This window comes from Anomaloglossus baeobatrachus, chromosome 6 (assembly GCF_048569485.1).
Source record: "Anomaloglossus baeobatrachus isolate aAnoBae1 chromosome 6, aAnoBae1.hap1, whole genome shotgun sequence".
Taxonomy (NCBI): domain Eukaryota; kingdom Metazoa; phylum Chordata; class Amphibia; order Anura; family Aromobatidae; genus Anomaloglossus; species Anomaloglossus baeobatrachus.
The window spans coordinates 482,608,561-482,633,495 of record NC_134358.1 but is presented as its reverse complement, the minus strand read 5'-3'; the positions used below and the strand labels follow the sequence as shown (position 1 = coordinate 482,633,495).

The 24,935-nt window shown below is 44.6% G+C and overlaps 1 protein-coding gene across 3 annotated transcripts in view; it reads right to left on the bottom strand.

The window, feature by feature from the left end:
- The window catches only part of HDAC9 (histone deacetylase 9), a 980,770-nt gene that overhangs the window by 108,199 nt on the left and 847,636 nt on the right, over positions 1-24,935 (bottom strand). For all 3 annotated transcript variants that reach the window (XM_075315376.1, XM_075315378.1, XM_075315377.1), the window contains 2 exons: positions 22,116-22,242; positions 18,126-18,247 (listed from right to left, as the gene is read on the bottom strand). In XM_075315376.1, coding sequence (XP_075171491.1) covers positions 18,126-18,247; positions 22,116-22,242 — 249 coding nt within the window. The remainder of the gene's footprint in view (positions 1-18,125; positions 18,248-22,115; positions 22,243-24,935) is intronic.

Below are 24,935 nucleotides of genomic sequence, written 5' to 3'. Positions count from 1 at the left end.
GTAGTTGGCAGCATGGTGGCCCAGTAGTTGGTAGAGCAATGGCTCAGTAGTTTTTCAACTTTTTCAACTTGGTGGCTCAGTAGTTGGCTTAGTAGTTGGCAGCATGGTGGTTCAGTAGTTGGCAGCACGGTGGCTCTGTTGTTTGACAATGCTGGGGTCCTGGGTTCATAACCCACCAAGGACAACATCTGCAGGGAGTTTGTATGTTCTCTCCATGTCTTCGTGGGTTTCTTCCGGGTACTCCGGTTTACTCGAAAGACATACAGATAGGGACTTTAGATTGTGAGCCCCAATGCGGAGAGAGTGATAATGTCTGTAAAGGGCTGTGGAATATGATAGTGCTGCATAAGCAAACAATGAATAAGTAACTTTTTAGTGCATTTTAAGTATTTTTTTTTATATCTTTAATCCGCAAGTTACTTTATTTTATGAGATGCTCGTCAGTGACAGATTTCACTTTTAGGCTAAATATGAATATGCAATATGAAATGTAATACTCTAAAACGTCATTAACTGGAACAATAAGCCGCATAACATTACAGAATTGGAGCTGCAATGTATTTTCATACCATTATTTACTTTATTTTTTCCAGAAGTGCCTGTTATATGCGTGCAGTACATTAGCTGTTACACAACGCATCAATTTCAGGTTATGCAACAAGAAAAATCACGGCTGCCATTGTGATCGTGATTTATCACTATGTAACATCAGCCAATATGTTGTAACATTGCCGACAAATAAACTGAAAGTCATATGAGAAAACCAACAGTGGGAAAAATCTGTAACTGGACTGTGAGATAAACCTCAGCGATGCTCGGAGCCAAACACAAGTCACTGATAAAGGCCGTGTCAGAAAAATAAGGAAATGAAGTATTAAAATTTAGACAAACAAAACCGCTTTATATTTCTACACACCCAGCAATGTCGGAGGTTTTTTATCAAACCCAGTGACAATAAATTGTGCCTAATCTCCATTCAAACCTGGAGTTACAGTGCTAATTTGTAACCATGGATGAGAGAGCAGTATAGTGATCCTGAGGCCGGGGTCACACGAGGGGATAAAAAAATAGATCCCATTCTCATCCAAAAAGTGGGACTTTCTCACTTGTCATCCATGTGCTGTTTGTTTGCTGAAATAGTTGTTTTTTTTTTCACTCTGCAGCTATTATCTTTTACAGGACCATTTACAGTTTCCCATCTTGGACACCCGATCTACATAGTACAGGCTAGCCCAGAACTCCCGGACTCAAGCAATCCGCCAGCCTCAGCCTCCGAGGAAGCTGGGATCACAGGTGCGCGCCACTACACCCACCACTACGGTGTCAATATGGTGACTTTGGGGGAGCTCAGAGCTACCAGGTTGTCTTAAGGAGGGGTGAATCAGCCCAGGTTGGAAACGGAGCAGGTCAAAACTCCCGTGCAGATCAGTAGTGGGACCATGCCTGTGAATAACCAGTGTAGAGCAGCCTGGACAACACAGTGAAACACAGACTTGCTAAGTTCGGTGTCCATATGGTGACTTTGGGGGAGCTCAGAGCTAACAGGTTGTCTTAAGGCCCTGTCACACACAGAGATAGATGTGTGGTAGATGTGTGGTAGATGTGTGGTAGATGTGTGGTAGATGTGTGGTAGATGTGTGGTAGATCTGTGGTAGATCTGTGGTAGATCTGTGGTAGATCTGTGGTAGATCTGTGGTAGATCTGTGGTAGATGTGTGGTAGATGTGTGGTAGATGTGTGGTAGATGTGTGGTAGATGTGTGGTAGATGTGTGGTAGATGTGTGGTAGATGTGTGGTAGATGTGTGGTAGATCTGTGGTAGATCTGTGGTAGATCTGTGGTAGATGTGTGGTAGATGTGTGGTAGATCTGTGGTAGATCTGTGGTAGATCTGTGGTAGATCTGTGGTAGATCTGTGGTAGATCTGTGGTAGATCTGTGGTAGATCTGTGGTAGATCTGTGGTAGATCTGTGGTAGATCTGTGGTAGATCTGTGGTAGATCTGTGGTAGATCTGTGGTAGATCTGTGGTAGATCTGTGGTAGATCTGTGGTTGCAGTGAAATTGTGGACAATCAGTGCCAGGTTTGTGGCTGTGTACAGATGGAACAATTTGTCCATGATTTCACTGCAACCACAGATCTGACAAAGATTTATCTCTGTGTGTGACGGGGCCTTTAAGGAGGAGTTTCCCATCTTACAGAATTGTAATTATCCGAAAAATCGGATGCCATACTGATCCGTATGCATATTTCTGTGCAGAAAATAGACAGAGTATTGCAGGATTTATATAAATCTCATGCACGCTGTGAGGGATTTTTTTAAGTTTTGGATACTTTTTTTTTAATAATTATTATTATTATTAATATTTATTTATAGAGCACCATTGATTCTATGCTGCTGTACATGAGAAGGGGTTACATACAAAATAGATTTTTTGTTTGATATGAAAACCCAGGAATAGTTGAAATGATGGACGCATCTTGGAGGAACCATGTTTTACTTAGTGGAAAATTCATAAACAACGTGCGCCATTTTGAAACATTTGGTACAATAAACCGCATCGAACACCATAAGACACAACAGAAAAGGGACTTAAAATAAAACACAAATGATAAATAGGGGAGACTGAGTAAACATAAGTACTCCGGGAATGTAGGTAGCCACCTCACTTGAGGCCTGAAACACACATCCGTGAAACACGTGCGTGTTTGGTCCGTTTCCGTGTATACTAGAGACACGGCCAAACGTGCACCAATGTTATTGTATGATAAAAGCTCCACGTGCGTTTTTGATGCATGTCCGTTTGTCCGTGTCCGTGATCCGTACCTGTGTGCGTTTTGCACGGAAGCATGTCCGTTTTCTGCACGCAACACGCAGCACGGACCCAATGAAAGTCAATGGGTCTGTGCGCACGTCCGAGTTACACGGACGCATCTCTGTTTGCTCCCTGTACGTTTTGTGCTTTTTTCATGTGATGTCGGTCTTTTTTCTTTTTCTGTTTCGTTCTCTCCCTCAGTCCGTCGGTCGGTCGGTCGGTCTCTATGTCTGTTGGTCAGTCTCTCTGTCTTATCTGTCCCTCTCGCTGTCTGTCGGTCAGTTCCCCCCCTCTCTCATATTTACCGTCCCCGATCTCCGGCGCGGCGCTGCACGGCTGTTATAAAAACTCCGGCGGCTTTTACTATTTTGAAAAAGCCGGCCGCCCATTAATCAATCTCGTATTCCCTGCTTTCCCCGCCCACCGGCGCCTGTGATTGGTTGCAGTCACACACGCCCACCACGCTGAGTGACAGCTGTCTCACTGCACCCAATCACAGCAGCCGGTGGGCGTGTCTATACTGTGCAGTAAAATAAATATATAAATAATTTAAAAAAACGGCGTGCGGTCCCCCCCCATTTTAATACCAGCCAGATAAAGCCATATGGCTGAAGGCTGGTATTCTCAGGATGGGGAGCCCCACGTTATGGGGAGCCCCCCAGCCTAACAATATCAGTCAGCAGCCGCCCAGAATTGCCGCATAAATTATATGCGACAGTTCTGGGACTGTACCCGGCTCTTCCTGATTTGCCCTGGTGCGTTGGCAAATCGGGGTAATAAGGAGTTATTGGCAGCCCATAGCTGGCAATAAGTCCTAGATTAATCATGTCAGGCGTCTCCCCGAGATACCTTCCATGATTAATCTGTAAGTGACATTTAAAAAACACACACACACCCGAAAAAATAATTTATTAGAAATAAAAAACACTAACAAAGTCCCTCATCACCAATTTATTAACCCCGACAAAGCCCTCCATGTCCGGCGTAATCCACGGACCTCCAGCGTCGCATCCAGCTCTGCTGCATGCAGGTGACAGGAGCAGCAGAATACACCGCCGCTCCTGTCAGCTTCACGCAACAAATGAGGTGAGTAGCGCGATCAGCTGCTGTCAGTCAGGTAACTCGCGGCCACCGCTGGACGCCAGCGGTGGCCGCGGGTAACCTCAGTGACAGCTCAGCTGATCGCGCTACTCACCTCAGTTGCTGTGTGGAGCTGACAGGAGCGGCGGCGAGTAGCGTGATCAGCTGAGCTGTCACTGAGGTTACCCGCGGCCACCGCTGCATCCACCGCTGGATCCAGTGACAGCTCAGCTGATCTCGCGGCTGTCTTCATTATCTGCATGGAGGTGACAGGAGCGGCAGTGTCTTCTGCAGCTCCGGCCACCTCCATGCAGCAGAGCTGGATGCGATGCTGGAGGTCCGTGGATTATGCCGGACATGGAGGGCTTTGTCGGGGTTAATAAATTGGTGATGAGGGACTTTGTTAGTGTTTTTTATTTCTAATAAATTATTTTTTCGGGTGTGTGTGTGTTTTTTAACTGTCACTTACAGATTAATCATGGAAGGTATCTCAGGGAGACACCTGACATGATTAATCTAGGACTGATTGGCAGCTATGGGCTGCCAATAACTCCTTATTACCCCGATTTGCCAATGCACCAGTGTTACACCTCGTGGCTTTCCTGTAGCAAGGAATGAGGTGGTCCACCATTCCTTGTCTGCCACGAGCCCTCCTGCTCAGTCGCACCAAAGGTCTGGGAGACTGCACGGTCTGCAGGAGTTGCCGCGGAAGGGTGACACCTAGTGGTTCTCCCCTTGCAAAGAATGGAGCGGTCTCCCATCCCTTGCCTGCCACGGGCTCTCCTGCTCAGGATCACAGAGAGTCTGAGAGGTTGCACAGTGTGCAAAGGATGGATGCTCAGGGAAGCAGCAAGACTTCCCTTATCTTTGCACATTGTGAAACCGAGGATCCCACCTTTATGACCCAGAGGCAGGAAGATGAGCATGTGCCCCAAGTGACGTCTTCTGATTTGCTCACTGATATCACACGGCCCGATAACGAGGCTGGTGATGTGCTGAATCCTGATTGGGTCACGCCCATCTTGCGCCTGCCCTTGGGTGGAGCTACGCCTCCTTAAAAGCTCCCCCTGCCTTCATGGCGGTGCGTGACCGTCTTTCTATGTTTGGATGTCTGGCAGTGTGCTGCCATGCCACTGTATAGACGTCATTGTCTTTTGTGGGCTTTGCCCTTGCTGCTCAGGCAGCACCTGGTTTGCAGGTCTTGCCCCTGCCTTGCTGCTCTGGCAGTATTCCATTTAGCAGGCTGTGTTCCTGTCCCAGGTGAGCTCCTTGAGTCTCTGTTGGACTCACCTGTTTCTGAAGCACACGTGCGTGGGCACCTCTGTGCTACCCTCGTGCCATATTCCTGTGACTCCCGCTGGCACACGTGCGTAGGCACCTCTGTGCGTCCCCGTGCAACAGGTACACCGAACGAGAAGCCCCGAGTCATACAACCCTCACTGGTTTACATAGTGTACATAGATCGTCTGTGACATTCCAGACGATCACTAGTAGCAACCCGCTCACTCTTTCCTGACCATAGCAGTGGTCCCTTACACCACACAGTGGACCTTGACCGTCGGAAGCTGTCCATTTCCCATCTTGGCACGCTTCCCCGGGTCCCCCTCGTAACACACCAGGGCAAATCGGGAAGAGCCGGGTACAGTCCCAGAACTGTCGCATATAATGCATGCGGCAATTCTGGGCGGCTGCTGACTGATATTGTTAGGCTGGGGGGCTCCCCATAACGTGGAACTCCCCATCCTGAGAATACCAGCCTTTAGCCGTATGGCTTTATCTGGCTGGTATTAAAATAGGGGGGGACCGCACGCCGTTTTTTTTAATTATTTACTTATTTATTTCTATACTCCATAGTGACACGCCCACCGGCTGCTGTGATTGGTTGCAGTGAGACACCTGTCACTCAGCGTGGGGGCGTGTCTCACTGCAACCAATCATAGGCGCCGGTGGGGGGAGAAAGTAGGGAATACGAGATTGTTTAATGAGCAGCCGGCTTTTTAAAATTAGAAAAAGCCGCCGGAGCAGTGTGAACGCCGTGCAGCGCCGGTGATCGGGGATCGGTGAGTGTGAGAGAGGGGGGGACACTTCAGTCACTCGGGGGATTAGAGGTCACCGGTGAATCCTTCACAGGTGACCGCAAATCATTACGTGGCACACAGACAGAGCCGCGGCATGACAATGAAGTCGGGTGAAGTTCACCCGAGTTCATTCTCATCCCGCTACTATGTCTTCCGACATGTAGTAACGACATTTTGCATCACACACGTACATTTCACACGGACAACACACACACATCATTTATTTCACTCACGCACGGACATTCCACACGCACATACGGCTAGCATACGGGATACACACGCAGGCCACACATACCATAAAAACGGACCTAAAAAACAGAAAACGGACCCGAAAAACGGCCCGTTTTACACGTGCGTGGTTTTCAAGGACGTGCGTTTTAGGCCTGATACATTTTTGTATTACTGCTTCACCTGGGTGTCAGAGAAAGTAAAAACAAGAAAAGGTGAAGATGGTGACCTGCTTTTGAAAGTGTTTTGTAAAGTCCTTATATATGTCAGTTGTACTTGAACAGGAGCCTTAAGGGGGCTTTACACGCTACGATATCGTTAATGTTTTATCGTCGGGGTCACGTTGTTATTGACGCACCTCCGGCGTCATTAACGATATCGCAGCGTGTGACACTTACCAGCAACCTTAAGCGACAAAAATGGTGAAAATCGTTCACCATGTAGAGGTCGTCCCAAACTCAAAAATCGGTAAGGGTTGTTTATCCATGTTATTCGTCGCTCCTGCGGCAGCACACATCGCTATGTGTGACACCGCAGGAGCGAGGAACGTCTCCTTACCTGCCGCCGGCCACAATGCGGAAGGAAGGAGGTGGGCGGGATGTTACGTCCCGCTCATCTCCGCCCCTCCGCTTTGATTGGCCGGCCGCTTAGTGACGTCGCGGTGACGACGAATGTCCTTCCCCCTTGAGCGAGGGATTGTTCGGCAGTCACAGCGACGACGACGACGACCAGGTAAGTACGTGTGACGCTGCCGTAGCGATAATGTTCGCTGCGGCAGCGATCACACGATATAGCATGTGCGACGGGGGCGAGGACTTACACGCTCGATATCGCTAGAAATTGCTAGCGATATCGTACCATGTAAAGCCCGCTTTAATGTGAGTGTTTCTTAGTATATTGGCAGCAAGCGTGTTATATTATTCCATCACTGTTAATATACTGTACATTCACCTGTGCAGGAGCCTTATCTCAATTTTTTCATCTTTCTGGACTTTTTGTTACCACATTACTGATCTATTTCAAGCAGTAATGATTGCCTCTGTGGGATGAAACTTTGACTTTGGACAACTTCTTTTTAGATGGTCTGTCATCAGTTGGCCAAGATTTTAGCTGGTTGTTGAATTTCACTCAACAAACACGGGGGAACACTATTCTCCTTAAGGAGACTTTGCAAGCCAGTCTGGCTGCCAGGTAAGGGGACTTATAGCTGCAATGCCCCTCTGGGAAATATTCAAATTGTCTCTCCAGTAAAGGAGACAAACTCTAGCACAGCGCCACCTATTGGAAGTAGCGATCCTAAAAGTCACAAGTGGATTTTCAACAATCCTTTGCAATATGACTCAGGATATATAAGCCAGATCAGACTTCCAATAGGTGGCGCTGTGCTAGAGTTTGTCTCCTTTACTGGAGAGACAACTCAACAAACAATAATTTGAGTTGACATTTCCCATTTTGACCATCTTTAGAATAATTTGTTCAACCTAACGCAATGAACTAAACATTGAGTCCAAATGATGAAAAACGTATCTACAACTCCACCAAGTGGGAAATGTATTAGTAGCTTTATATTGTTGTAGACTTATTTGCCACGTAGGTTATGTAGAAAGCCAAGTGACAAGAAGTGGTGTCATTAAAGCGGTTATCCACTACTTTTACATTCATGGCCTATCCTTAGGATAAGTCATCAATGTATGATCGACTGGGTCAGACACCCCACACCCCCTCTGATCAGCTTTTCTCGGTCCCGGTGGCATCAGCCGGAAATTCTTACTTCTGGAGCTCATCTTCTGATAGTGGGCATGACTGGGTACTGCACATCCGCCTCCGGTTGATTGGAATTGGAGGTGGATGAGCAGTATCTGCGGTGCTATCAGAAGACGGAACAGCTTCAGAACTGAGCATTTGCCAAAACCACACAAAATATATACTGAGGTATCTCAATTAAAAACCACCAAAAACTACCTCAATTTCAATTTTATTAAATATCTTAAGTTAAAAAGACACACTAATATCCTCTCATTCAACATACAACAAGGTGTGATGGTGTCAGTGAGTGCTGTACCCGTACCAAACAGGGGCAGTGATGACTATATTAATTATAATGAACATTCCAGGATCTTAATTTATTGGTGGGTAGGGGGGCCTGCTAAGTTACCCTACTTTGCTCTTCCTACCAACGGAGGGTGCCTTAAGTTTTTGGACACCCCCGTTCCAGAATACAACCTGTAACTGTCCCTATTATAAACTGGCAGGGCACCCACCACCAAAGCAAGGTGTGAACAAAACAGTGATATCAAACCACATATACAACACTCACTGTATATGTGGTTTGATATCACTGTTTTGTTCACACCTGGCTTTGGTGGTGGGTGCCCTGCCAGTTTATAATAGGGACAGTTACGGTTCGTCATCTGGAACAGGGGGTGTCCAAAAACGTAAGGCACCCTCTGTTGGTAGAAAGGGCAAAGTAGGGTAACTCATTACTGAGCATTTCCAGCTGCCTGCTGCCGCTGCCGGGACCCAGAGCACCTGATTGGTGGGGGTGTGGGGTATTGGATCCTAAGAAGAGGCCATCAATGTAAAAGTAGTGAACAACCCCTTTAATAGTACTCAGAAACAGCTAGAGTGGACAAAGAGCATCCAACTTTATGTACAGACAGTAAATTTGGACCTAATGGCTTGTAGTTTACATGACTGTCCTCTAACCTGTATTCTACTTTGGGGCTTTAAAAAAAAAAAAAATACTTGGAATGACCTGATTGCACGTCTGAGTATAAAGTAACACAACAAAGTCACAAGCTCATGAAAAACACATTTTGTATCTATAAAGACATTATTATTCTAAAAGCAAAAGTGAGAAAAGGCCATTAAATGCAAATTAACACGTCAATAGCAGACAGGGATCAAAGTCATGAGGTTGTAGATAATCCATTAGAGAGGCTATGTGAAAGTTCAATGTCCTGCTAGTGTAAGGAACACTCATTTTATTTGGTGGCTCACACACAGGCTCACTTTTGCTGAAGCTGCATTAATGTATTAGGGAATCACATAAATGGTAAATATATATCTAAGCAGTTCATTGGTCTGATCAATTGAAGATGGTGTCACCGGAAAGCTGTGTGAAATATCCATTACTTGGTGATTCCTTGATGTATTTTTATCTCCATAGTCCTCCTGTCAGGTCAAAGTTGTTGGTAAAGTCAGCATTTTGGGGATTATTGTCTGCGCCCATCTTGATCTACACAGGGCCTTCTTTACATTAAACATATGAGATTTAAGGATTAAGGGAGGAGAAGGGTGGCAACACTGCTCTAAGGCAGTACATGCTCAAGGGAAGGACAGCGATCCAGAATCAATGTAGATATGAAAACCTCAGCACCAAAAAAGGAGGAAGAATACAAATTCTTGTTGTTTTAAGTGATTTTGTATTGCTCCAGCAAGTGGTAGATAAGGTCCAACATTTCAACCAACAATGGTCTTTATTAAGGACATGTATTAGAAGAAAAAAAAACAAAAGAAAAAATTCCAGCTTTCCTTCCTTCACACTTACCCGGAGAGTCGGCCCAGGATTTATCCTTGCACCACACTCAATTGGATATCTTGACACATGGATCGGTAGGGTGACTACCCCCCTTTTTCTGTTGATGTATTAGAAGAGCCAGGATAGGGTACATAGATTTGGTAATACCGATGACCTGCTTATTGCCTCTTCCACATATGCTATCCTGGCTCTTCTAGTAGATGTCCTTAATAAAGACCGATGTCGGTTGAAACGTTGAACCTTATCTATCACTTGCCGGATCAAAATAAATCACTTAGTGCAGTAAAAATGTCTGCTCCATCCTTTTTGGTGTTGAGGTTTTCATATCCATTAACAGAGGATTAAACATCGGCACAAGAAAGAAGGGAAACACACTCTTACATTTTGTTAAGTAATAATTCCCCTCCCCATGTGTTGAAATCCAAAACTTTTTCTGATAAATAAAGAGTACAGATGAGATGGTGTCCTAATGTTTAAGGAGTCGTAGCCCAATTTATACTTCTGGGACCAGTAATGGAGGTGAAATTCTAGATTCTGCGAATGGTATCACCAGAAAGCTATGCAAAATATCCATTCCTTGGTGATTCCTTGATGTATTTTTATATTGTAAGAGAAACAATTCCAATAATAAATACCTATTAAAAATTCCACTTCGAACAAATTTGATATTTGATATAAAAAAGATCCAACACTATCTAAAGCCATGTTGCCCAAAGCAAAGGAAAAAAAGGCTTAACCTCAAGGGCAAAGGTGACAGATTTCTGCCTGTCTATCACTGTAAGCATATACAGGACGTCATTGTGTGTCCAAAGGACACCGTGGTACAACAGTCCCTCATTGTCCCCAAGGCCTACAGCATAGCCTTGTGGCTACTTAAATGAGGCAAGGGTCATTTGACTCGTGTCGGGGTTCCGGTTTCTTTTCCTGATAAAACCAGCATAAAAACATACGGGATGTGGCTGAGGGCTAGAATTAACTCTATTGTACTTACTGTGATTTAATAGGTAAACAGGGTATTTCTGGATGTTGTTAAAATGTCATGTTAATTAATGAAAGTTGGGAGAGCTAGTAAATCATTAGCCCTCAGAAAATATACAACGTAAGCATAATGCTATCAATGGCTACACCTTCGCACAAGAAGAAGAGGTTCTATTGCTCTAAAGCCATCTAAAACCTAAAATAAAACAACTTTGCAAATAAACCAATATAAAGTCCTAAGAACTTCTAAAATATCAACTGTGAACAAGTGGTGTTGGCCTTATATATGAAAATTAGAATAAGAAAGAACAGAAAGTGGTCAACTTTGCAACAAATATCTTACATCCGGCCCTAATTCAGTAACAAAAAACTTGATTCTGATTTGTGGCTATGAGCAGGTCATCTAGTTCTTGTCTTCACTACATATATGTGTGAGTGTGTGTGTATATATATATATATATATTTGTGTTACTCTACTTTTTCAAACAGTGGTACATTGACAACAAGGGTAAATGTATCAATCACATAAAACCAAGTTTGGTTGAGATACTGTAGCTGGCCAACTATGATATGTGTAGGGGTCCTACAAACTCTCCCACAATAGATGATGTCTGTGTAAAGAAGAGAAGTATAAAGGATATTAAAATCCAGTACACTCAGTGATATATTGCCTAATTTGTCAAAGACTTTAAGTCAGCAAAAAACAATTTGAAAAGTTTCAAAGTTTTGCCTCAACTTTGAAGCTGCTTTTAAATTTGGCAACTTTTGGTGTTTCACACTAATTTCATTTAGCTCTGACAAAATGGGTGGAAATGTTGCGTGATGGTAGCGTAGCGACCAACATAGCCCAAATTTATGATGAACAGTGGCATTTATAATGTCACAAATCTTACTCCTGTCCCTGACTAGAGTAAAGGGGGCTTTACATGCAGCGACATCGCTAGCGATGTCGCTGGTGAAAGCACCCGCCCCGTCGGTTGTGCATCATTGGCAAATCGCTGCCTATGGCGCACAACATCGCTTACACCCGTCACACGGAACTTACCTGCCTAGCGACGTCGCTGTTGCCGGTGAACCGCCTCCTTTCTAAGGGGGTGGTTCGTGCAGCGTCACAGCTGCATCACTAAGCGGCTGCCCAATAGAAGCGGAGGGGCGAAGATGAGCGAGACGAACATCCCACCCACCTCCTTCCTTCCTCATTGCGGGCGGCCATAGGTACGAGGTTGTTCCTCGTTCCTGCGGTGTCACACTTAGCGATGTGTGCTGCCACAGGAACAACCAGCGTCCTGCAACAGCAACGATTTTATGAAAATGAATGACGTGTCAACGATCAATGATAAGGTGAGTATTTTTGATCGCTAACACTCGCTCGGAGCTGTTACACACAACGGCGTCGCTAACGACGCCGGATGTGCGTCACGGAATCCGTGACCCCGGCAATATATCGTTAGATATGTTGTTGCGTGTAACGAGCCTTAAGATTAGTGGTAAGGTGGACACGGAGGTGCATGCCAGTTCTCTAACAGTTCTGATTCATGTTCACTCCCCTGCATCAAGACTGGCGTAATGTCTTATTTTCTGTATATGTCCTTGCTTAAGTGTAATGTTTTGCTGCATATGTTGGGGCTATATAAATTAAATAATTATTATTAGCTTATGAGAGTCGGGCCAACAGCATAGGCACCTTACAGTGTAATTACACTATTGGAAAACTAGATACTTCAAATGTTTTAATCTGTAGAGGTCTCAGCAATTGCAGTGATGAGACTTTCTATTCAGGCTGTCAACAGTATAAGAGGAAAGCAGTGCTTGCATGATTGCTTTTAACCCCTTCGTTTTAGATTTTAGGACTCGGACAACCAGTCAAATCATCTTCTATGTTTGTTTGGGTGTGCTGGAGTCAGACGCTCTTGATTCATGAAGATTTGCCCATCATTTTATGATTCTGGAAAATCTGACAAGTGGCGTTCACCTCCGTACACTACATCTGAAATCGCACTCCAGTCACATCCTACCACAGCTAGTCATGAATTAGATGACAATAGTGATGAGGGAGCATGCTCAGTACTACTTGATACTCGATTGAGTATCGGTTTGCTCAGGCACGCTCGTTACTTGGCCGAGTATCATGGATGCTCAAGCGCCATGCTGGAGCTCCCGCCCCCATGATCTCCAGCTGTTAAACAGCAAATAAACATGCCGAGAATATTAGGGAAACAAGATGACAAAAGCAGAAAACAGAAGACACAATCTGACATCTTTACAAAATGTTGATCTATGAGACTTCTTATAAATCTGATCAAAGAATTATTTGGACACTTCTTTGACCATCGTATTTGTTGTAATTCACTTATTTTGATCCATTTTTAATTCTGTCTTAATATATAAATAATTGGAAATCGTTAACCGACATAGTACATCATTATTTGCTGGTTCATCTTATTGGGTGCAAATTCCCTGTCTGTCATGCAGCTTAAAGGGAACCTGTCAGGTCCAATATACACTAAGAACCACGAGCAGTTGTGGGTGTATATTACTAATTCCTGCCTAACTATCCCTGTATACACTAGCATAGATAAAGAGATCTTTACTAGTGTTGAGCGAGTATGCTTGTCACTACTCGGTACTCGCACGAGTATCACTGTACTCGGGCTACTCGGCGGGTACCGAGTAATCTCGCGATACTCGTGCTGTACTCGTGGTCTTCATTCCTGCATGTTGGCGCTCTTTTGAGAGCCAGCCCTCATGCAGGGATTGGCTGGCAGACCACTGCAATTCCACAGCCCTGTTAGTTGTGGAATTGCAGTGATTGGCCGGCCCTCACAGCATGACCGTGCCTTTAGCCCGACACTTCCCCGCTCGGCTAAGCCCCCTCCCGCACTCCACTCCGCATGTATATATATATACACGCATACACACACACGCACGTTTTTTTTTTTTACTTTACATTTTTATGGTTTCTACATGCTGCCGGGGGTCATTTCAGAATAATACTCGGGTCTCCCATAGGATAACATTGGGCTCGGTGCTCGGGCCGAGTACACGAGTATCTTGGGATGCTCGGCCCGAGCCTCGAGCACCCGAGCTTTTTGGTACTCGCTCATCACTAATCTTTACAAAAAGTATTTCTAAAGGGTGCTTTACACGAGACGACGGATCGTGCGATGCATCGTCGGGGTCACGGTTTTCGTGACGTACATCCGGCATCATACACGACGTCGTCTCGTGTGAAACCTCTGAGCGACGCAGTATCGCTCACAAATCGTGAGTCATGTACTCGTCGCTCAGTTTCATAATATCGTTTATTTTTACTTGTGCCGGTTGTTCATCGTTCCCGTGGCAGCACACGTCATTCCATGTGACACCAAGGGAGCGATGAACTCTGCTTACCTGCTTCCTGCCGGCTATGCGGAAGGAAGGAGGTGGGCGGGATGTTTACATCCTGCTCATCTCCGCCCCTCCGCTTCTATTGGCCGGTGGCTGTGTGACGTCGCTGTGACGCCGAACGTCCCTCCCCATTCAGGAAGTGGACGTTCGCCGTCCACAGCGAGGTCGCTCAGCAGGTAAGTACGTGTGACGGGGTTTTCACGACTTTGTGCGACACGGGCAGCGATTTGCCCGTGACGCACAAACGACGGGGGCGGGTACGATCGATTGTGAAATCGCACAATCGGTCGTCCCATGTAAAGCAGGCTTAAAGATCTCTTATCATATGCTAATGAGCGAGGGGACTAGTCCCAAGGGCGTTATATCCCCCGACTAGTCCGCCCTCTTAGCATGTTAGTACACCCACGGGGTGTACTAGCATGATATTCAATGCAGCTGCACTAGTGGTGATGTGCATACCTGTGACTGCTTCTGAATGCCCCGCACTTCCAGTCATGTGCAGTATGAAACCGGGTGTATGTGTCCCAGCTTCAGAAAGGTCTACTGCGCATGACTGGAACTGCCTGGACATTCAGCTCAGCGTTCACCGAGGACACAGGTACATGTGTCGCCGCTGGTGATGCTGCATTGAATAGCATGTTAACATGGCCCTGTGGGTGTTTTAACATGCTAAGAGGGAGGATTAGTCAGGGGATTTAACGCCCTTGTGACTAGTCTTTATGCTCATTAGCATGAGATAAAAGATCTTCAGAAATACTTTTCCTATAGATCTCTTTGTCTATGCTAGTGTATACAGGGACGGTTAGGCAGGGATTAGCAATATACACCCAGAACTGCTTGTGGTTCTGCCTGTATATTGGACCTGAAAGGTTCCCTTTAAAATCTGATTTCCCCATATTTCACACTTCTTCCAATATACCAACACTCGCATGTTATTCTGTCTAGTAAAATAGCTGATTCCTGCAGTGTTTTTCACTCTTGCTTGCAGGAAATATCCCATGTAATATTTATAATTGGTGGCCAATGATAACAAACCGCACTCTACAGGAGTCCTTTAAGGGGAACACTAGTTAATAGTGGGAGTATTTGATAGGTATTAAGCCTCACAGCAGGAATGTAAGACTTTTCCCTGCCCACATGTTTACCCAACTATACGCAAAATAATCTTTCAAGATTTATATGCAACGTCTCTGTCTTTTCATCTGTTTAAGATATCAGCCCATTTATATGTAATAGAAAAAGACACGGGGTAAACCTGAAGGGCAAATTCCCTACTCGGAGATTGTGATAAGGGTTGCATTTGGGACATGTATTCCTTTCAAATGCCACTTCCATTAAATTTCAATAGCAGCTGTGTAGGCTTTTTTCAGGGTACAGACATTTCTACACCTATTCATGTTCTCAGCAGGGGTGCAGTAAGTTTCGCTTGATGCAAACACGATGTCCATCAGAAAATATAGAGTGGGACAGAACCTGATTCCCATTGGAACGAAAGGAAAACAGCCAGGATTTATCCTGGACCAGACATCAAAGGGCAGTGATATAATGTGTTTACTATGGGATGCTAGGAAACGGGGAGTATTTTTCAGTTCAGAAAGACTTATGTAAGGTACTATGTAGGTGTAACTATTAAATGCCTGGACTAATTTTTTTAATCAATTTATACATCTGGAAAAAAATGTAATTTATTTTTATACAAATTCAGTTTTGAATCATAGTAAATGAAGCTGAACTGAAAATCGCTTTAAATATTTGGGATATATTTGTTCAGACCGGCAGTCCTAGCTAAAACTACTGATAAGATATTGTTGTACCATATCACGTTGTGCCACATGACTCCATTCTTACCTGATTTTAGAAGTTGTTACTTAAATTGAGAGATAACATAAGAGTATCACCTTTACAGATCAGTATGTGGTTATTATTTACTGTACGTGGTATCCCACAAAGTGGCCATCTCCATGAGATACCAGAAGTATAGAGTGTTCCATTCAAATGCTGGAATTTTCCATGTAACATATTGTGAAACCTGCTGTCACAGCTCCACCAGAGTCGACTTCTGCTTCAATCACCAGACGCTGCCACGTCACCACTGTGGGTGGCGCTGGGGATGAGGGAGCAGTCAGTGGCTCTGCTGGGCGCAGGCTCTGCTCATCTATTAGGCTGGGTTTCACCAGGACCTGCAGTACCACTGGTTGACTGTGGTGGTGTGTGCCTTCCGGCTGGAGTAACTACCTTTCAGCTGGGGCCAATGGGAAGGCACCACACCCCTCTTATGCTTTCTCCCTTCTGTTGGTAGGTGCCAGATATAGTCCTGTAAGTCTCTGCTAGTCTCTGGTTCCTTGCTGTTTGTTTGTATTTCTGTTTATTGACCTTAGCTTGATTACCTGACCACTCTTCTGCCTGAAGTTCCTGTACTTCTCTGCTAGCTCCGGTTTTGACCCTTAGCTTGTTTGCCTGACCACTCTTCTGCCTGCCGTTTCTGTACTTCATTGCTAGCTCCGGTTTTGACCCTTAGCCTGATATCGGACCACTCTCCCACCTAACAATTTTTGTCCCTGTTCTACCTTCTGGATTTGACCCTGCCTGGTTACTACTCTTCTCAGGACTGCAGTCTTCCGAGGGGAGCGATCACCTGGGCCCTGTCATAATTCCAAATCCCTGTACAGGGGTTTAAAGGGTTGTGGGGTCCAGGTTCTTGCTTTGTGGGCGGCTGCCTCTATCCACCTATTTCACCGATCCTGAGTCTGTGGCTCCAGATAGGCATCACACCTTCTGACAGACAGCACTCAGAGGGTTAAGCTTCCCTTGTGCTGTCAGCCAATGACTGCAGCTCTATGAATCACATGTGAGTGGGAGAAGCTAACTCTAACTATACAGTGAAAATGTAGGCAGTTGGGAGACGGCAGTTGAGAAAGGAGGCGCTGATATTCCCTATATCGGGAGGATTTCTAATGCATCACTACAAGGATAAGTTGCCTCAGAGGAGAAGCACAACTCTGCCCAACAAAAGGAGAACTGAGTTAGAGTTACCAGAGGGATATTTTGCGAGCCAGTGAGCTGATCTGAAAAGAAGGTTTTCCCTCAGAGGTCTGCCTGTCTGTATGTGTGGGTCCACCTTCAACTCTGAGTGCAGAAACCACTGACCAGCTATTATCCACTCCCTGTATATAGTTAGTTATCTTGTCATCATTAAAAAAACAAAACATTTTCATTCCCAAGACATAGTTGTATTATGATTGAAGAATAACTGCCCAATAAATGTCACCACCATCAGACGCTCCATAAAAGGGGCAGATACAATGAAAAACGCTATATTCCACGGTTATGTTCCCTTTTTATTGGGGAACATTGTGTATCTGCAAGGATTGGAGGAGATTCAACTTGACAATCAGCTCATCCACTGTGTGGTGGATTACAGGCCACCGGGTACATAACCCCTACCGTGCACTACCTGAGGTTACCACATATACACCTTAATTATACAATATCTTGGTCTAATTAGCCACAAACGGTATAACAGCGGAAAGCATCCATTTTGTCCAGTCAGCAATTATATATGCATAGACAGTTCCCATTGGGAGAATGCCTTACAATACACCATCAATATCAGACCAGTGATGGTACAACCCCAGTTAACCCCAATCAGCTCATGGCACTTTTTACCAGGTAGAGCTCTGGTCTAGTGGCTGTGCTTGGTATTGCAGCTTAGACCTATTAATTTCAATGGGACTGAGCTTAGAGATGCAGTACCAGGTACAGCCACTACAAGTTGTATGGAGCTGTCATTGTCAAACAGTGAAACAATACACAACAATGAGCTGATCTGTCGGAGCACAAGGAGTCGGACTCCCATCAAGTTGGTACAGATGGCCAATCCTTAGCCTATCAGTATTAAAGTCTACGAAGGTCTGTTACATAATTCCTCCATCACTTGCTTAGCTATAACGGCAAAAGTGTGAAGTGCGCTAAAGATCTTTTGTATAAAAATAATATAAATGTGTATTTTTCAAGGGCCTACCAGTTTTTCTTAAAGGAAAGTCATCCTTGCTATCTTGAGCCCCTGGTAAAGGATATTTGTATGATGGAGAGGTCCCACTTAGTGGAGGAGAACTTTGATCCAATGACGTATGATGCGCTGCCCTGCAACACAGACAACTAAATTAGACAACTTCAAAGAATGATGCTACCCATTCAAAAGCTTAAACACTTTACAATTTTCCAGTATATTCACTTGAACTGTATTATACATGACAGCAGGTTTGCCTGATCTATTTGTACATTGTGAGACATGAATTGATGTAGAACGAGGCATAGAATTTTAAGTAAATTTTGGGACCCACATAGTCACTAATTTATGACAAACACATTCTCTTACACAGGAAGAATTCTATTTATATGGATTTAATAGTCAAAAGGTTGAAAAGTTGTTACAAATTTCTCCCGAGCTGCATTTTCAGCATTGGCCACTACACAGTGCATGGAGCTGCCCTGTTCAGCTCCATTAACTTTTTGCATCTGGCCGCTGATGGAACTGAAAACTGCTGATCGGAGAAGTGACAGGTGTTGGACCTCCCCATCTGATATTGATGACCTATCAATACAAAGGAACTTTTTCTATGGACCAACCAGCGGCATAATAGTTTAAATGCCAGTTTACAAAGGCTGAAAGTAAATGATGCGCACTGAGTGGCAGTGTGAATTCTGTCTACACAGAACAATGCACCACCAAGAATGATGATCTTTTGTGCAACACCAAAGATCATGTCACCCAATGAACAAGCATTTTGCTCAACCATCGGGTAATTAGCAGCCTGTTTACATGGAAAGAAAGTTATGAAATGAGGGGTTTTAACAATACTCATTTACAATTATCTTGCATTGTAAACCTTAGGTCATCCATATCATTAGTCCCAATAACTTGACTTGGACTTGCTTGGCAGGATATGAGACAAGTTGCCTCCCAAAATATTACCTTCTTTAGCAGCAAGCAATAGATGATATACAGTGCCTATAAGTAGTATTCAACCCCCTGCAGATTTAGCAGGTTTGATAAGATGCAAATAAGTTAGAGCCTGCAAACGTCAAACAAGAGCAGGATTTATTAACAGATGCATAAATCTTACAAACCAACAAGTTATGTTGCTCAGTTAAATTTTAATAAATTTTCAACATAAAAGTGTGGGTCAATTATTATTCAACCCCTAGGTTTAATATTTTGTGGAATAACCCTTGTTGCAATTACAGCTAATAATCGTCTTTTATAAGACCTGATCAGGCCGGCACAGGTCTCTGGAGTTATCTTGGCCCACTCCTCCATGCAGATCTTCTCCAAGTTATCTAGGTTCTTTGGGTGTCTCATGTGGACTTTAATCTTGAGCTCCTTCCACAAGTTTTCAATTGGGTTAAGCTCAGGACACTGACTAGGCCACTGCAACACCTTGATTTTTTCCCTCTTGAACCAGGCCTTGGTTTTCTTGGCTGTGTGCTTTGGGTCGTTGTCTTGTTGGAAGATGAAATGACGACCCATCTTAAGATCCTTGATGGAGGAGCGGAGGTTCTTGGCCAAAATCTCCAGGTAGGACGTGCTATCCATCTTCCCATGGATGCGGACCAGATGGCCAGGCCCCTTGGCTGAGAAACAGCCCCATAGCATGATGGTGCCACCACCATGCTTGACTGTAGGGATGGTATTCTTGGGGTCGTATGCAGTGCCATCCAGTCTCCAAACGTCACGTGTGTGGTTGGCACCAAAGATCTCGATCTTGGTCTCATCAGACCAGAGAACCTTGAACCAGTCTGTCTCAGAGTCCTCCAAGTGATCATGAGCAAACTGTAGACGAGCCTTGACATGACGCTTTGAAAGTAAAGGTACCTTACGGCTCGTCTGGAACGAAGACCATTGCGGTGGAGTACGTTACTTATGGTATTGACTGAAACCAATGTCCCCACTGCCATGAGATCTTCCTGGAGCTCCTTCCTTGTTGTCCTTGGGTTAGCCTTGACTCTTCAGATAAGACTGGCCTCGGCACGGGTGGAAACTTTCAAAGGCTGTCCAGGCCGTGGAAGGCTAACAGTAGTTCCATAAGCCTTCCACTTCCTGATGATGCTCCCAACAGTGGAGACAGGTAGGCCCAACTCCTTGGAAAGGGTTTTGTACCCCTTGCCAGCCTTGTGACCCTCCACGATCTTGTCTCTGATGGCCTTGGAATGCTCCTTTGTCTTTACCATGTTGACCAAGTATGAGTGCTGTTCACAAGTTTGGGGAGGGTCTTAATTAGTCAGAAAAGGCTGGAAAAAGAGATAATTAATCCAAACATGTGAAGCTCATTGTTCTTTGTGCCTGAAATACTTCTTAATACTTCAGGGGAACCAAACAGAATTCTTGTGGTTTGAGGGGTTGAATAATAAATGACACTCTGAATAAACTTTTCACAATTTAAAAAAAAAAAAATAAAAAAAGAAATAACATTCTTTTTTGCTGCAGTGCATTTCACACTTCCAGGCTGATCTACAGTCCAAATGTCACAATGCCAAGTTAATTCCGAATGTGTAAACCTGCTAAATCTGCAGGGGGTTGAATACTACTTGTAGGCACTGTATGTGTAGCTCTATGTTTATCCTTGGTGAAGCTGTTAAAGGGAATCTGTCAGCAGATTTTTGCTACCTCATCTGAGAGCAGTATGATGTAGGCAATGAGACCCTGAATCTAATAATGTAATCACTTAGATTACTGGGCGCAGGGGTTCTGATAGAGAGTTTTTAGATTTAGCAATGCAGCAGAGCTGAGAAAGAGGCCTCTGCCCACATCAGGCTTTCTCTATACAATATCTATAAACAGTGAGCTGCTAATTACAGAATGCTGCATACTAGATTAGCTGATTTAGGGGTGCTTCACACACAGCGAGCTCGCTGCCGAGATCGCTGCTGAGTCACGCTTTTTGTGACGCAGCAGTGACCTCATTAGCGATCTTGCTGTGTGTGACACTGAGCAGCGATCTGGCCCCTGCTGCGAGATCGCTGCTCGTTACACACAGCCCTGGTTCGTTTTCTTCAAAGCCGCTCTCCTGCTGTGACACACAGATCGCTGTGTGTGACAGCAAGAGAGCGACAAATGAAGCGAGCAGGGAGCAGGAGCCGGCGTCTGACAGCTGAGGTAAGCTGTATCCAAGATAAACATCGGGTAACCAAGGTGGTTACCCGATATTTACCTTAGTTACCAGCCTCTGCAGCTCTCACGCTGCCTGTGCTGCCGGCTCCGGCTCTCTGCACATGTAGCTGCTGTACACATCGGGTTAATTAACCCGATGTGTACAGCAGCTAGGAGAGCAAGGAGCCAGCGCTAAGCAGTGTGCGCGGCTCCCTGCTCTCTGCACATGTAGCTGCATTACACATCGGGTTAATTAACCCGATGTGTACTGTAGCTAGGAGAGCAAGGAGCCAGCGCTTAGTGTGCGCGGCTCCCTGCTCCCTGCTCACACTGGTAACTAATGTAAACATCGGGTAACCATACCCGATGTTTACCTTAGTTACCAGTCTCCGCAGCTTCCAGACGGCGGCTCCGTGCAAGCGCAACGTCGCTTGCACGTCGCTGCTGGCTGGGGGCTGGTCACTGGTCGCTGGTGAGATCTGCCTGTTTGACAGCTCACCAGCGACCATGTAGCGATGCAGCAGCGATCCTGACCAGGTCAGATCGGTGGTCGGATCGCTGCTGCATCGCTAAGTGTGAAGGTACCCTTAGTCTGTCAATGATGAACTCCTGAAGCTAAAACAAACATTGCAGCAACAGCACAGACCTTGATAAGAAATGCATCACTGAAATCTGTTAATCTATACAGAATGCTGTCTTCAGATTACATAGCAAAAACCTGCTGACAGATTCCCTTTAATGTTTATGTGTGTATATAGTTAGCTAAATGTTTTAAGGTAATTCATTAAAAAAAAACATGAATCCATAACCTTATAACCGAAATTCTTTGCAATAATAAAACATTGAGATGTGATGACATACGTGTACCAAAGCTTGGGGTGGCGGCCCATGGAATGATTGGTTCCGTTTGTAAAAGTATCTTTTGTGGCAGATTTACTCAAGAGGAATTCCTGGAGTTTCAGCTTTACCTCGGTGCTGGCTACAGCTCCTACAACCCAAAAAAAAAGAAAATATCACCAATGATAAACCAATAGGAGCATTAGACTTCTCTAAACAAGACGAGAGCCAGAAATCTACAACTATAAATACATATTAATGATGCAGCATATTCCCTGGGTGGAGAAGGGGTTAAATATGATTTAGGAAGTGCGACTTCATTTTGCCTGTTTCTAGGTAACAGAGTCACGCAGTTTACACTCTGCGAGGAGGAAACTCCTATAAAAGTGACAATTTAATTTAGCTTCCCACACTATTTGTTTACCCATAGGGTAGTAGAGAGATTTCTTACTGCCGGCATTTCAAATTAATATCGTGGCTCCGAAGACATAAAATACATTGAGTACGCTGTTGGAAAATGGATTAAATGCTCTCCCCTAAGGTCAATTAAACCTCAGTTTATACTTATTGAGTGCTAAATGAAAAACCTGCTGCACCTACACGGTGGGATGAGAGCCCCAAACCCCGCAAAGGAAACAAAAATCAGTGCGGTTTCTAACAACCAAATGGCCATTGGCATTCATTACATCCCTGATTATGTAAAATGATAATGTCACCAGGACTGGCTCCTTTAAAGAGCAACCGCCATTTTCATTTTATTGCATAAATTAATAGTACACATGAAAATAAGAAACTATGTAATAAATCTTATAAGGGAAATCATATTCTCTCTACTCATGGACTGAAAACTCAGGCGGCTTTCACATTGCGTTATTACCTATATTGACTGATCCCATCAGAGATTCCATCCGAACCCCCCCGTAAAACGTGTTTCGGACGTATGTGCCAACGAGGCCATTGACTGTAATGGAGCAGGCAGAGTCAGCGTGTGCTCTGTCGTGCAACATTTTTGGGTCTATATGCCTTCTGCAGGCGGACACCCAGACACAGTCTGCTACGTCTGGGTGTCCGCCTGTTAAAGAATGATGCCTGTTGGAGGTGGGAGTGAATTCCAATATGGCATTTCTGTCTTCAGAAGACACTTTAGTGGGCAGGGAATCATATCACTAGATGGTACATCAGCCAGTACATGAAGAGCGTATACGCCCGAAAATGGTGCAAGACAGAGCACACAGTGACTCAGTCTGCTCCATTATAGTTGTTGCATGCATCCAAAACCTGTTTTGAGGGGGAGTTCGGACGGAAGCTCCAAAAGGACCAGTGAACGTAGATAATAAAGCAATGTGAAAAGGCCATTATAATACTGAAATCAAATCTTAGCAGCAGCAATTGTTATCTTCTAATTAGTGGACAGGCAGGAAGAGGAGGGAAGAGCTAGATTCAGAGGTATCTCCTCCTCTGCCCTCCTGGAACCTAGTAATGAGCAAGGATGCTCTGCTTTGCTTGTTACTTGATCGAGTATCCGGGGTGCTTATGTACTTGCGGAGCTTGGCCAAGTATCATGGGTGCTCTGATATTTCGCCGTGAAACAATCACAACGCATAGTCTCACTTCACTGCATGATTTGTGCAGGCGCCTCAGGGAGAGCCATTCGCAGTCTCTGAATAGCTCTCCCGGGAGATGAAACGTTTCCACCTTCCACTTAGAAATGCTCTTTTCATGGCTGTATGTGGGTGAAAAAAGGAAATGACACAAAGATAATGCAAAAGTGATTTATTTAGACTAGCTGCAGAAAGAATCGCCACTACCAAGACAGAGCAAAACCAACGTTTCGGCCGGTGTGGGCCTTTATCAAGGATTTGTGTGTCATGAAAACATGCATAGGATGGTAAAGAAAACGTCTGGGGACTGCGATGGATGTGCGGCGTCTTAGTATCAGCAGAAAATGGCAATAGCCAGGGTGGTGTGGATAAGAGATAAAGTAGAGGAAAAATTGCCTTGAGGCAGCCAGGAGTGGGGACAGAGTCCCAGAGGACAATAATGTCAGCAGGGCAGTAAGGCAGGCGGCCCACACCGGCCGAAACGTTGGTTTTGCTCTGTCTTGGTAGTGGTGATACTTTCTGCAGCTAGTCTAAATAAATCACTTTTGCATTATCTTTGTGTCATTTCCATTTGTGTGCTTGGGATTTGCTATAATATTTGAAACCCCTATTTCCCTCAAGCACCTCTCTACTTGTATTCAGTTGAGCCCAGCTTTATCCCTCTATTCTACTGTTTGTGGGTGGAGACCTGAACAGCCCAATCATTGATGTTCCATAATGCTCGTTACTCGCTTCAAGCTTGTCCTAGCATCTGACCAGCTTGAATCGATGAACGAGCATTTGATCATTTAAGTGCTTGTCCATCACTACTCATAACGGTCATGTCCTATCTCACTAATGTGAAAATTGGTCTTCACTGAATACAGATTTTACTTTTGAATTGAGAATTTTGAGATTGAATAATCTGTCTTGGAGCAAAAATAATCAGATATCTCTTCTAAGATATATTATAAAGTTTCTTATTTTTATATGTATTATTGATTTATGAAATAAAAATTAAAATGATGTTTACACTCTAAAATTAGGTTATCTATTGACTGGAGTGACACTAAACATAAATCTCCCACCTCCAAAAAGTGACTACCCAGATGAAGACTGAAGAACATAATCTACATGAACGTACATGGTGTCCACATTACCCCCGTGGCTCCTTGGTAGCCAGGAGTGGGAAATGGTTTCACCTATCACTCAAGTTACGGAAGTGTCATGTGATTCTTCTTGCTTGCAACATAACAAAACTTAA